We start from the raw sequence: 15,152 nt of genomic DNA on the forward strand, positions 1-15,152 counted from the left end.
TCCGTAAGATAAGGTTGTATGGAGTTGGGGGTAAGGTATTAGCATTGATGGAGGATTGGTTAACCAACAGAAGGCAGAGAGTTGGGATAGATGGGTGTTTCTCTGGTTGGCAATCAGTGGTGAGTGGAGTGCCACAGGGGTCGGTGCTGCACCTGCAATTGTTCACGATATACATTAACGATTTGGAAGAGGGGACCGAGTGTAGCGTATCTTAGTTTGCTGATGACACTAAATTGAGTGGAAAAGCAAATTGTGCAGAGGATGCGGAGAGTCTGCAGAGAGATATCGATAGGTTAAGTGAGTGGACAAGGGTCTAGCAAATGGAGTACAATGTCGGTAAATGCGAGGTCATCCACCTTGGAAGGAAAAATAGAAGATCAGATTATTATTTAAATAGTGAAAGATTGCAGCATGCTGTTGTGCAGAGGGACTTGGGAGTGTTGGTGCATGAATTGCAAAAGGTTGGTTTGCAGGTGCAACAGGTTATCAAGAAGGCAAATGGAATGTTGGCCTTCATTGCTAGAGGGACTGAATTTAAGAGCAGGGAGTTTATGCAGCATAACCTCCTAGTGAAGCCGCACCTGAAGTACTGTGTGCAGTTCTGTTGCCCTTACTTGAGGACTGCTATACTGGCTTTGGAGGCGGTGCGGAGGAGGTTCACCAGGTTGATTCCGGAGATGAGGAGTTTAGCCTATGAGGAGAGATTGAGTCGCCTGGGATTATATTCGTTGGAATTCAGAAGAATGAGAAGGGATCTTATAGAAACATATAAAATTATGAAAGGGATAGATAAGATAGAGGCGGGAAGGTTGTTTCCATTGGTAGGTGAGACTGGAACTAGGAGACATAGCCTCAAGATTCGGGGGAATAGATTTAGGATGGAGATGAGGAGAAACTGCTTTTCCCAGAGAGTAGTGAATCTGTGGAATTCTCTGCCCAGGGAAGCAGTAGAGGCTACCTCATCAAAGATATTTAAGACACAGTTAGATAGATTTTTACATAGTCGGGGAATTAAGGGTTATGGGGAAAAGGCAAGTAGGTGGATCTGAGTCCACGGCCAAATCAGCCATGATCTTATTGAATGGCGGAGCAGGCTCGATGGGCCAGATGGCCGCCTCCTGCTCCTATTTCTTATGTTCTTATGTACACCCTGGAACTCCCTGCCCAAGAGCATTGCAAGAGTACCTTCAACAGAAGGACATCAAAGCAGTGACAGTGATTAGAGATAAGCAATAAATGCTGGCCTTGCCAACAACACCCAGACCCCAATAAATGAATTAAAAGAAACGGTTCAGGCAACCACTTCACCAGGCAGGCGACAGAGGAATCCTGTTAAGGAGAATGGGGGAGTACAATATCAATGTGGCAGAGAGCTTGGAGCCCATCCTGTTCAGTGTGGGAGCAATGGCCAACTCCATCAGCTCTGAACACAACCATGCAGCAGCATCTGATCACCAGTGTTGCATCTTCCATTGCAGCTTGAGCAACAGCTGGGTGGGAGTGCTCCAGTCCTGCAAGTCAGCCCACTCACATGCAGCCTCAGCCCACTGCCATTGCGGCTGTGGCCTAGAGATTGGACCTCCTGCTCTTCCCCACCTCCCTCTTCCTTTAGAGGGGCCTCTGATCTTGCAGTACTACAAGGGGAATTCTAACTAATACTCCCAAATCTGGAACCAAGTGCTATCCTGAAACCCCTCCTTGTAGACTTCTGCAACTTGAAGGAGCTCTAAAGGGCATTAAACATGTGTAGCATCACAACAATAGTCAAAGGAAACAAACCTACAACTGACCTGTGAACTGAGGGTGATCCCAAAAATAGCCCTGCGTGGGTGAGGGCAATGATCTTGCCTGCTTTCCATCACGTGTAAAGCTTCACGTGTTTATGAGAGGACATTGCCTGGAGGGCAGCGTTTCAAAGATGCATTAAATAAGCTTGACATCGTTGTCTGCCTGCACTCTGTATTTTTGCTGGGCATTTGGTCTGCTTTGTTGATAGTGTTACTACTATGTCCTGCTGTAATACCCATACAATGGGTGCTATCAATCTGAAGAACATGCTGCTGCACTCTGTCTCTTATCCAACACAATAATGCAACTATTTTTGCAGGAATACAATTGTAATTTACACTCATGCATTATCTTGCTACAAAAAATTGATAAAGGTAATTGAATCTATAATTGAGTAAAGTAACTTGATAAAATCATCAGTTACTTTGAAGTTTTGTACTGTATATTCTTACAGCCGAGGGTTCATCATAAGCCAGCATTTCCTCCTACTATCTAACGCCATCATTTATCAAGAAGCAACAGTATCTAATTGACAATCAACATCCTTTCCTCTCTTAGTCATAACAATAGTTAAGAACATTACATCCTTCTTCCTCTCATTGACTGTTCCAGTCTCAAACTCCAGATTATCAATGAGTGAACCAACTAACCTGTTGGTTCTTTTCTCAGAATGCTGACCAGGAGATGTAACTTTTGTTTGCTTTTGTTCCTGTTATTTTTTATAGAGGTAACAGCTGTGGAGGTGATCTGATGGATGACGATGAGAAGGACAGGGCAAAGAGGTGAGATGCTTGAAAATGCGCCTGGACCAGCAATTTGGCTGATTGATCAAAAATGAGTCCACTTGCATTACATTTGGAAAGGCCATAAACATGGATGATGACGTGTACTATGATGTGTAACTTGAATACACCCTGCGTCAAAGAACATGTGTATCTGCACCAAATTTTCCAGAGTGTTGCTGAGTTTTCTTAACTTTTTTGAAGAGAAAATTCACATCATGATGCAGGATTCCAATAGTCTTGTCAGATCTGAGAGTTGAATTCTTTCTTGGATCCTTGGTGATACATCTTTGCGTAAAGTATAATGGCTCACCATCTGCTGTGGATGGTATATTAGCCAATGTCTTTAACGTAAGGATAACTGGTTGGGTAACTACAGTGAACCCCTGCCCAGGTCATTGGCAATGGGTGCAGAGTAACTAATGTCTAAAGGATATCAGTGGCTATTTACTGTAATCCAGCAGTTTCATATTCATTGTCAATGATACTAGCTTTTAATTCCAGATAACTTAATTTAAATTCCCCAGTTGCCATGGGGGATATGAGCCTATAGGTGTGAACCATTCTTAAGCAGTTGGCCATTAACATAACCACTATGCCACTGTGTCTGTGTGGAACTATTACACATTACAATGCATTGAACCTTTAGTTGAAAAAGTTTTCAAATAGGGAAAGTAATGCACCTAACGCAGGAGTATGGTGGTTCCTGGTCAACACCCAGAGACATTATTCAGTCCTGATTGGCATACTTAAGGGCCCATAGTGGGTGCCTTTTCTGCCTGTTCAAGAAAGCAGGTTGAAAATCTAAACTTATGTGAAGCTGGTGGGAAATCAGTGTGTAAGTTACTCTGATGTTGTAACTGCCTACTTATTGTGTACTTGTTGGGAATAATGCAGTTTAGACCTCTCATCTTTTTTTGTTTCTTTTGGTATAACTGGCACTCTGTGCCACTCCCCACAGACCAAGAATAAAGGGAGCATTTCAATCTAAACCCCAATACTTTATGAAGAGGATTTAGGGAGGAGAGGTGCAGCACCCTGGTGCATCTTGTAGAGCCACTGCCAGTACCAGAGACCCCGGGTTCAATCCTGAACTCAGGTGCTGTGTGTGTGGAGTTTGCACATTCTCCTTTGTACCTTGTGGGTTTCCTCTGGGTGTTCTAGTTTTCCCCCACACCCCAAAGCAATGCAGCTTTGTAGATTAATTGGCCATTATAAATGTCTCTGGTGTGCAGGTGAACCGTAGAATCTGGAGATGATGAGAAATGTGAGGAAAATAAAAATAAAAGGAGTAATGTAGGATTAGTATAAATGGGTGGTTGATGATCATTACAGACTCGATGGGCTGAAGGCCTGTTTCCATGCTGTACTCTATGATTTCCGATATTCTTGGTGAGGGATGATGTCTCTTAAATGTGGGGATCAGCCAGAATCCAACCTGAATTAGCTGCTCCCCGGATTTGATGTAATCCTTCTCCTCCTTGAAATTTAGTTTAAATCTTTGATTTTATGCATTGTAATCAGTAATGAGATCTCTGCCCAGCCACAGTGGTAATATTAATGGACATGTAATTAAGAAGGATTCGGAGGCACACTTGTAATCCCACCATAGCAGTTGGGAATTTAAATTTGGATAATTAAATGATCGGGAATTAAAAAGCTGGTAACATTGATGGTGAGAGAGAAGCTGATGGATTATCAAGAAAAGACGACTGGTTCATTACTGTTCCTTAGGCATTAGTTCATTATTCCAAATCCATCGTGACATTGTTAATTCTGAAATGGGCTGGCATCCCAAAACTTTGATAATTTGACTTTCAATGTTTGGGAAATCCTGATTAGTTCAGCATCTGCCTCACTCGTTACTTTGGAACGTGAACCATGGGCCCAGGAAACGAGTGGGATGTGTGGCCAGATCCAGGGTCAGGAGTGCAGCAGAGGCTGGGCTCTGGTCTGCAGCTGGGCTTGGGATTCAAGAGACCAGGATTGTGGGCAGGTTTGCAGCCGGAACCAGGCTCCAGAGTGCTTGTATACTTCCTGCTCCCTTTAAACCCACTGGGTTCACTGGAGAGTTTATTATACAACGTGTAACATGTTTAGTTTCTGGTCAGGCCACACTTGGAGTATTGTGTTCAGTTCTGATTGCCTTATTGTAGGAAGGATGTGGAAGCTTTAGAGAGGGTGCAGAGGAGATTTACTAGGATGTTGCCTGGATTGGAGAGCATGTCTTATGAGGATAGGTTGAGCGAGCTCGGGCTTTTCTCTTTGGAGAGAAGGAGGATGAGAGGTGACTTGATAGAGGTGCACAAGATGATAAAAGGCATAGATCGAGTGGACAGTCAAAGACTTTTTCCCAGTGTGACAATGGCTAACACGAGGGGACATAATTTTAAGGTGATTGGAGGAAGATATAAGGGGGATGTTAGGGGTAAGTTTTTTTTTTACACAGAGAGTGGTGGGTGCGTGGAACGCACTGCCACAGCAGAAGTTGTGGGGGGCAGATACATTAGGTGCATTTATGAGACTCTTAGATAGACACATGAATGATAGAAAAATGGAGGGCTATGTGGGAGGGAAGGGTTAGCTAGATCTTAGAGCAGGATAAAATGTCGGCACAACGTTGTGGGCCGAAGGGCCTTTACAGTGCTGTAGTGTTCTGTGTTCTACGTTCGATGTTTAATACAAAGTGAAATAGAAGCAGGCTTGGGCATAAATAAGAGTAACATCCAACAGTCTGAAAAATCGGCTCGTCTGGCACCACCAAAGTCCCAAAGGTACCAGATCATCAGGCTTTTTCAGTAAATCCAAGGGCAGTTGGGACTGGGCAATGTAAACCGGCCTCACTGTGATGTCCGTGTCCCATTAAGGAATAAAAAGGAATTCCAATCACATTTTCTTGTGTTTTGTTTGAATTTATAACTTCTGCTTAATGGCTTAAAGTATCTTCCTCTATTAAAGGGCTTCACGGAACAAGTCTGAAAAGAAGCGGAGAGACCAGTTCAATGTACTCATCAAAGAACTCAGTACAATGCTCCAGGGCTCCACACATAAGATGGACAAGTCTACTGTGCTGCAGAGGACAATCGACTTCCTGCAGAAACAAAAAGGTTGCATGTTCTGGCAAAGATTTCTAAACAAGAATTTCTTTGTAGCCATCAGATTTCTACCCATTGTCATCTAAGATCCAGCATTTGAGCCTCAGGGTTCATTGTGAAACTTTGCCTTGTTATGACCTTGCTGGTTAGAGCTAATTCTTAGTGATGTCACAGAGAACTGGAGGATAGACGTGTGGCCAGGTGATAGCTTTTAAGAGGTCAAGGCTTCACCAGCTGACTATAAATCCCGTAATTGTACATTTAAAACATTGTGAAACCTCAGCAATCATCTCCTCTTTCACAATACCTAGAGTATCTTCTGAACTCTGTGCACTGGCCTTGAAATAACTCCAGTGACATGATTGGGTCCTGTACCTGAATTTGGCACTAGATTGTCTGGGTCTCTAATGTGAATGTTTAACTTAAATTCAGCTAAACTCCCATAACATACCTACTCTACCAGTCTTACAAAGTCCTAAAAACAGTCCACTGGAAAGCAATTTGGCCGACTGTGTGTGTGTTTATTCCACACCTGAAGTGTGCTAACCAATAAGATAAAATATCTCTATTAGTTATATGCACATCGAAACACACAGTGAAATGCATCTTTTGCGTCAAGTGTTCTGGGGGCAGCCCACAAGTGTCGCCACGCTTCTGGCGCCAACATAGCACGCCCACAGCTTCCTAACCCGTACGTCTTTGGAATGTGGGGGCACCCGGAGGAAACCCACGCAGACACGGGGAGAACGTACAAACTCCTTACAGACAATGGCCGGAATTGAACCCGGGTCGTTGGTGCTATAATAGCGTTACGCTAACCGCTACACTACAGTGCCAGTTCTCCTGTGTGTTTTCACATTGTGCTCTAAAAGTAAGATGAATGTTATAATATTTAAAGAAGCATTTTAAGTTCATTGAAAAAATCCTTCAGTAAAATTAAGCTGTTCAGTGCTTGATTTTTCCAGTGATAAACTCTCTCAAAAACCCAGGTTCAGAAAGTAGACAAAGATCCTACAGCAGTGTTATTTAAAAGGCTCATTCTTCCTCAGTTCAGGTTAGTTGTTCTCTTTCGAGGTAGCTGTTCCTTTGGGTGTCTTGAACCATTTTCTGCTGGGTCGCTGGTGCCAGACCGCATGTTGGCTGCCCCTGCGACCATTTTATTGCCGATGTGGGTGGTGTGGTAGAAACCATCTTTAGAGATGGAGAATGAGGTGGAGCAGTGAAGGAGGTAAGAGTGAGAGGGGGGAAACAGGAGGAGGAGAGTAATGACCAGACTTCCAGTTCTTCAGCCTCACTGAGGAACCAGATGTGTAGTCTCACCAGGGATACTAACACTGAGCTCTGTCACGTGCTGTCCCAACCATTAAACCTCAAACCCATACCCTGCCCCTCCTCCCACATATTTTCAGACATTGTTGAATGCCTAAGCTGTTGGATTTCTTTCTTTCTCTGATTTGACCTTCAGCCACAAATTACACACACAATCCTAAAATAAACTGGATATATGAAATATAACAGGTCAGGCAGCATCTGTGGAAAGGGACCACTATATGTCAGACAACAAAATGGAAGAAGTATGAGTGAGTTGCTACTTCACCTGGAAGGTGTGTTTGGGTCCCTGGAAGGCAGGAAAGAAGGAATGTGAAATCCTCTCTAGCATTTGTTTTCACCTCAACTTTTAATTGCTTTTCGGTTTAGTTATAGAACATAGAACATAGAACACTACAGTACAGTATAGGCCCTTCGGCCCACAATGTTGTGCTGACATTTTATCCTGTTCTAAGACCTATCTAACCCTTCCCTCCCACATAGCCCCCTATTTTCCTATCATTCATGTGTCTATCTCAGAGTCTCTTAAATGTCCCTAGTGTATCTGCCCCCACAACCTCTGCAGGCAGTGCGTTCCACGCACCCACCACTCTCTGTGTAAAAAAAACTTACCCCTAACATCCCCCTTATACCTTCTTCCAATCACCTTAAAATTATGTCCCCTCGTGTTAGCCATTGTCGCACTGGGAAAAAGTCTCTGACTGTCCACTCGATCTATGCCTCTTATCATCTTGTACACCTCTATCAAGTCCCCTTTCATCCTCCGTCACTCCAAAGAGAAAAGCTCTAGCTCACTCAACCTATCCTCGTAAGACTTGTTCTCTAACCCTGGCAGCATCCTGGTAAATCTCCACTGCAACCTCTGTAAAGCTTCCACATTAAACCTATAAAGAGGCAACCAGAACTGAACACAGTATTCTAAGTGTGATCTAACCAGAGTTTTACAGAGCTGCCACACTACTTCACAGCTCTTGAACTCAGTCCCCTGACTAATGAAGGCCAGCACACCATACGCCTTCTTAACAACCCTATCAACTTGCGCGGCAGCTTTGAGGGATCTATGGAATTGGACCCCAAGATCCTTCTGTTCCTCCACACTGCTAAGAATCCTGCCATTAGCCTTGTACTCTGCCTTCAAGTCTGATCTTCTAAAGTGTACCACTTCACACTTTTCCGGATTGAACTCCATCTGCCACTTCTCCACCCAACCCTGCATCCTGTCTATATCTTGTTGTAACCTACGACAACCTTCTACACTATCTACAACACCACCAACCTTCGTGTCTTCTGGAAACTTACTAACCCACCCCTCCACTTCCTCATCCAAGTCATTTATAAAAATCACAAAGAGCAAGGGTCCCAAAACAGATCCCTGCGGAACACCACTGGTCACCAACCACCAGGCAGAATACTCTACATCTTCTACCACCCTCTGCCTTCTGTGCATAAGCCAATTCCAAATCCACGCAGCCAAGTGTCCATGGATCCCATGCCTCATAACTTTCTGGATGAGCCTACCATGTGATACCTTGTCAAATGCCTTACTAAGATCCATATACACCACATCCACCGCTCTACATTCATCAATTTGTTTTGTCACCTCCTCAAAAAACTTATGTTCTCATATAAACCAAAGGCAATTCTGTTTGTGTCATAAATCTGTATTTATATTTATCCATTACCCAGAAGATAATCTTCATTCCAAGTATCCATCCCTTTATTCCCCAAAATTTTCAATCAGCCATCTGTACGATACTTAAAAGTTGAGTTTATTCATTCATAAAACAACTGGTACTGATCATACACCAGAACACACAGTTGGACTTCTTTACACTGAGCTAAAGGTTAAACCAATTGTGCATTAACACCAGGCTATTTATAAAGTTAAGTTACAAAATGTAACTCAGACCTCTTCTTGGAGCTGAGTTACCCAGTAGACGGACTATTGTTCAAACCTACCTTGCCTTTCAGAACTCTCTGCTCAGACAGACGCTTGTGAGATCAGACAGGATTGGAAACCTTCCTTCCTTAGCAATGAAGAGTTCACACAGTTGATGTTAGAGGTATGTTTAAGTATTCTTCATCACCAAGGTCAATTTGGAAAATGTGTTGATGACTGGGTCTGGCTTTTACCTGAGAAATGCCTCAAAACTCAAAAATCTATGATCATCTAGTAGGTTTTTCTTTACCTCAATGGACCTGCTAGGTGATCACATATTTCTGAGTTAGTAAGTAAATAGCTCACAACAGCACTGTGGGAGCACTTTAACCACAGAGTCTGCAGCCATTTAAGACAGCAAGTCATAGAGTCTTGGAATCGTACAGGACAGAAGCAGGCCCTTTGGCCCACCACATCTGTGCCAGCCTTTTTGTCCATCCACATGAATACCATTTACCTGCATTATAACGGTAACCTTCTCTGCCTTGCCTATTTGGGTGTCTAAATGCCTCTTAAACACAGTGATTAAACATTCCTCTCTCCTTAAATATATGCCCTCTTGTTTTTGATACCCCTGCCATTGGAAAAAGGATACTGTTGATCTGTCCAGCCTATCCAACCTCTCCCTATAACTGAAGCCCTCCAATCCAGGCAACATCCTGGGAAACTCCCTCTGCACTCTCTCCCATACAGTCACATCCTCCCTGGAGTGTGGAGAGCAGAACTGCACACAATGCTCCAAGTGCAGCCTAGCCTGCGTTTTGTAAGGTTGCATTGTAACGTCCCAACTGTAATATTATCTGCCTTAACTTATGAAAGCAAACTGGCTATATAACCACTGAAGTTATAATATTATAATATTCTGCAGTTTGTAACATGAGCAGCATCAATTTAGCAAAACTGCAGCAAAACCTCATCATTGACTTTGAACTCTTAAATCTTTGGTTCTGCTAACCTATGCCTCAATTCACCAAACTTCAGTAAATTGAACAGGATTTTACTTAACACTACCTTGGACTATATTTCTTTTTCTCCTCTCTACTTGCACTAGTGTCATTATGGTATTTATTTCTGCACGTGTATAAGTTATGCATAATTCATGTTAGTTTAAGTTTATGTTAACTAATGTTTGTCATGTACTGTGCTGCTGCTGCAAGAAGCTAATTTTCACGGCATTTATACTCTGCCCATGACGATAAACTTGAACTTGGGATGTAAAGAGATTGGAAATTCTCAATGTGCAGGTCTCACAGTAGCTGAGTTTGCAGACATTTCACTAACCAAAAAGAAAATATCATCACATCACCTCAAGAACCAAAGTACAACTGACCTGCTTTTGTTTCAGTGTGATTGTCATCCATCCACAATTTAGTGATGTCTGCAGCTTGATATTGTCACATATGAGTTATTTTCCAAGGTCTCCTATTCAAAAAATAACCAGAAATGTGTATTTCACTTAAGTGGAGCATTGATGGCTGTTATTTCTCTCCATTCCCTTTTAGGCTTTAGATGGATTTCTCATAGCACTTAGTGTTGATGGAAACATTATTTATACCTCCGACAGTGTTTCTTCCCTGCTTGGACATTTACCGGTAAGAATGCTGCAGTATTTTTTGATGACACTTTGGTTTAGCAATTTTACATGAATTGGACAAGTAAGAATCATGCAAGACAAATGGGAAAGCAGATTGATTTCTGCCTGTGGATTTGTAGTCTAAATGTATGTTAAATTGCTTTATTCTGTGCGTATAGGTAGGTACAACTAAATGGCTCCAGGCAAGGAGAAGGTTATATTCTACTGTGTACTTCAAACACAAAAATCAAAGCATTCCACTCATGGGTATTTTAACTCTGACCTGTAACTGCTCAATTGTGCCTTTGAACATTTCTACCTTGAATTCTTCTTCACTAATCGCACCTCAGTAGATATTAGTTTTAAAGGAGGATTGTGTATTTTTGGATGTCTCTCCACACTTTATTGATGTAACTAGAAGCCCTGCAAGCTTGAGCAAAGCTGATAAATCACTTGGAAACTCCACCTTTCATTTACTCATAAACAGGGAGCAGAAACTCTGTCCGAAAGATCTGTTCTCTTTCTATAATTTGGACAGGTTTACCTGCGATCCTTGCGGTTTATTGCCCAAGCTTAATTAGGGAAACATGTTAGCATAATAAAACAGTTTGTCCCTTCCACTCCCCTCGAAGATTTTCTCCAACCTTATCATCAGGGGCTCTTCTCACTGACTTCAAGTCAATCTCCATTATTGAATTATAACATAGCCAATGCCAGTGCAGAGAGCGAGGAACAAGGCTAATGGTACCAGTGATGGTGCTTTTGTTCCTCCTAAACCACAGCAAGGTTACTGTTTTAACATTGCTTTGGCCTCGTTTGGCAAGCTAACACTTTCCGTCATGTTTCTCTGGTGGGTTGGAAACTGAGAGCTAATTCCGTCACTGTGCACGGCTGTTGAATTGAAATTAGTCTGTCGCTTGCCTGCACTGGAAGTCTTCACTGGCTGCAAAGCGCTGCACAATTGATCTGTTCATCTGCATCTAACACATCTAAACTTCAGTTCCATTCTTAACCACATGCCAACCAGCTCTCTTTTTTAAGGTAATTAATCATTGCTGTGATAGTTTAACAATTGACTCATCTGACCTATTAAAACCTTTCTGTGGTCAGGTTTTTACAAGGTGCAACGAAAATAGAGAAGTTAATTGGATATCCAACCCAAACCTGATGATGCTTGATTATATGTGACGGGTTCAGGTCAGGTATCAAAAAATTATAAGCCCTCCACTTCAGGTTCCCAATTGGCCATGGTCGGAGTTGGGTTTTAATTTTACAACTGAGCTGCTCAGTTGTAAAATTAAAATCCAACCTGGACCATGTGGAGTGAAGCTGTAAACCCAGAATATGTCACAAGCTCACCCTTACCTACGCTGAGTTTAACTGTGAGGACAGTGTTAAGGACTGCAGTCACTGCGCTTAGTATACCTGATCTACAGGAGGTAAGAATATGATCTGGTGATGGTGGAAGCAGCTTGCAAAAGTTAATAGGAGCAAACAACAAACTTCTGGAGGAACTCAGTTGGTCAAGCAGCATCTGTGGAGGCAAGGGAATGATCGAAATTGTGCCCTAATGCAGGGTCCCAACCCGCAATGTCCATAGAAACTGCCTGACCCACTGAGTTCCTCCAACAGTTTGTTTTTACTCCAGATTCCAGTATCTGCAGTCTCTTGTGTCTCTGAAAGTTAATTGGATATGTAATTGAAAACAAACGTTAGCAGGACTACTGGAAAAGAACAGAAATGTGATAATAATTGAGAGCTCCTTCAAAGAGATAGCACATCCTCAAAGGGCCAAATGGCCTCCCTCTTTACAGACTGACGGCATTCATTGCTTGCCTATGACACTGCCGAGTTCACTCATTAATAACTAGCATTTATGAAGGGGTGACACTCATTAATAACTAGCATTTATGAAGCACCTTAGAACATAGAACAAAGAACTGTACAGGACAGGAACAGGCCCTTCGGCCCACAAAGTTGGTGCAAACAATGATGCCAAATTGAACTAAATTTCTTCTGCCTGCACGTGATCCATATCCCTCCATTCCCTCCATATTCATGTGTCTGTCCAAAAGCCTCCTATCGTATCTACTTCCACCACTACCCCTGGCAGCCTGTTCCAGGCACCCACCACTCTCTGTGTAAAAAAAACTTGTCCTGCACATCTTTAAACTTCCCCCCCTCACCTTAAGTCCTCTAATATTTTGATATTTCTACCTGGGAAAAAGATTCTGACTTTACCTTATCTATGCCTCTCATAACTTTATAAACTTCTGTCAGGTCTCCCCTCAGCCTCCGATGCTCCAAGACAACCCAAGTTTGTCCAACGTCTACTTAGAGCTCATCCACTCTAATCCGGGCAGCATCCTGGTAAACCTCTTCTGAACCCTTTCCAAAGTCTCCACATTCTTCATGTATGGGGCGACCAGAATTGTACACAATGCCAGAATTGCACATCTTCATGCATCACAAGTGGACACTCCAAAACTCAAGCATATATAACTGGTGTTAATTAAAGTTTTTTGAGGTGAAGAGGAAAATGATCAAGAATAACATTTTTAAAAGTTCTTATCCTCTTGTTCCAAAATTCTCCACAAGTTCTGATCTGCTGTAGACAGCTTCACTGAGAGGTTGAAAAAAGCACAGTATTTATGTAATAATCCCTGGCTACTGCTAAGCAATAAATCCTAGAGAAGTCAGCATGTTGCAATCTGAATTGTTCATACATCAATTTCTCAACCTGTTTACTGTTGGCAGAAAGCCCATTCTCCACCTTCCTATGTAGCCAGGACAAGAGATATAATCCTCAGTAAATTAATTACACCAGGCTTCCCTTGACCAATACATTAATCACTGAAATAATTAGATTGAAATGTTGTTGAACCTGTAGAGCAAGCAGAAATTAAACTCAGGTGTTGGTAAATTCAGGAACATTTTTTTCCTTTTGACCAGCAGTGGTAGAGACAGAATCAACATCAGTTTTCAAAAATGAATTAGATAAATACTCAAAGAAGGAACAGTATTGCAAAAAGTCATGACTGGAAGTGACTACGTCAGTCTTTGGAAATGCTGGCGGTTGGGGCAGTGTCACAAAAGAATTAGAAAAAAGTAGCATTTGCGATTTTGAAGTGAATCAAGAGACCATCTTCAAAGATAGTAGATTGTCCCCTAGCACCCATGAAAACCAATGGGTGCTAGGGGACAATCAGAGTTTTCCAGATGGAGATTGATGGAATGTTATTGGGCATGGGGGACTTCAAAGGAAATGGTGCAAAGGCAGTAAAATGAAGCTGAGGAAACGAGCCAGGTTCCGATTGAATGAATTCATTGTTCCAATGTTCTATGTTTTATCATGAAATTCTTTTCATGGTCATCCATGTATTTCCTTGCAAGGTCAAACAGCCAGGTAACACCAAGGTTATGAAGCAACATCTCTGGTTTATATTGATGGATGTGTCTGACTTGCTGTCAACAATGTGATTCAAAAGAATTCTCTCCATAACGATGGAAAAATATTGTTGGCTGTTTTCGCCAGTCAACCAAGGACAAGGAATTAAACAGTTATGTTACAAAAAACAGAGAATGTTTTCCATTAAAAACTAACTTTTTTTTGTACCAGTCAGATCTAGTGGACCAAAATATATTGAACTTCCTCCCGGAACAGGAGCATGCAGAAGTGTTCAAGCTGCTATCAAACCAGATGCTAATGACAGAGCAGATTACTCATGACTACTCGAACAGTATGTACCCTTCTTGCATCTGATTTGCTATTTCAGATGACAATGGAAACTTGTATTTATAACATGTCTTTAATGTAGTAAAACACCCCAAGATGTTCACACAAACTTATCAAAACAAATTTGGCTCAATTAAACAGATGAAATTTCTAGGACAGATGACAATGTGCTTGGACAAAGATAGGTTTCAAGGAGTATCTTAAAAAGAGGTAGAGAGGACATTCTAGACCTTAGGGTCCAGGTAACCAAGGAAAGAGCAATCAAACTCCAGAGTACAAGATTAGAGGAGGGCAGAGATACCTCAGTTGGAGAAAATGTGGCAACCAACTGGTTCAATGCACAAGGTGCTGGAGGAACTCAGCGGGTCAGGCAGCATCTATGGAGGGAAATAGACAGTCAATGTTTCGGATCAAAACCCTTCATCTGGACTGGAGGGGAAATAGCCAGTATAAAAAGGTGGGGGGGAAGGAGTGGAGCAACGGCTGGCAGGTGATAGGTGCATCCGGGTGAGGGAGTTGATAGGCAGATGGGGGAAGGGAGAAGAGCGTGGATGATGTCAGAAGCTGGGAGGTGATAGGTGGAAGTGACAAAGTGCCAGTTCACTAGTGTTGAGAAGAATGAGGGGCAATTTTAGTGAAACATATAAGGCTATTTTACAAGGTGGCATTCCTTTCCCCTACAGATACTGGTCGACCCATTGAGTTCCTCCAGCAGATTGTTTGTTACTTTACAACGTAGGATGGTTCCCTTGTGGGGAATCTAGAACTTGGGGCTATGATTAAAGACAGCACAAGGAGGGCTATGGTGAAAAGGCAGAAAAGTGGAACTGAGGTTGTGATCAGATATGATTTTATAGAATGGTAGTGCACACCTGAGAGGTCACGTGATCTACTTCTGTACCTGATATTC

At 42.4% G+C, this 15,152-nt stretch overlaps 1 protein-coding gene across 1 annotated transcript in view; it reads left to right on the forward strand.

Annotated features, from left to right (window-relative positions):
- Nucleotides 1–2,523: 2,523 nt before the first annotated feature.
- The window catches only part of npas2 (neuronal PAS domain protein 2), a 70,953-nt gene continuing 58,324 nt past the window's right edge, over nucleotides 2,524–15,152 (forward strand). The window contains exons 1-5 of the mRNA XM_052022333.1: nucleotides 2,524–2,570; nucleotides 5,529–5,677; nucleotides 8,966–9,057; nucleotides 10,436–10,525; nucleotides 14,126–14,246. Coding sequence (XP_051878293.1) covers nucleotides 2,539–2,570; nucleotides 5,529–5,677; nucleotides 8,966–9,057; nucleotides 10,436–10,525; nucleotides 14,126–14,246 — 484 coding nt within the window. The 5' untranslated portion in view covers nucleotides 2,524–2,538. The remainder of the gene's footprint in view (nucleotides 2,571–5,528; nucleotides 5,678–8,965; nucleotides 9,058–10,435; nucleotides 10,526–14,125; nucleotides 14,247–15,152) is intronic.

The sequence above is a fragment of the Pristis pectinata genome, chromosome 8 (genome assembly GCF_009764475.1).
Source record: "Pristis pectinata isolate sPriPec2 chromosome 8, sPriPec2.1.pri, whole genome shotgun sequence".
NCBI classification, from domain to species: Eukaryota; Metazoa; Chordata; class Chondrichthyes; order Rhinopristiformes; family Pristidae; genus Pristis; species Pristis pectinata.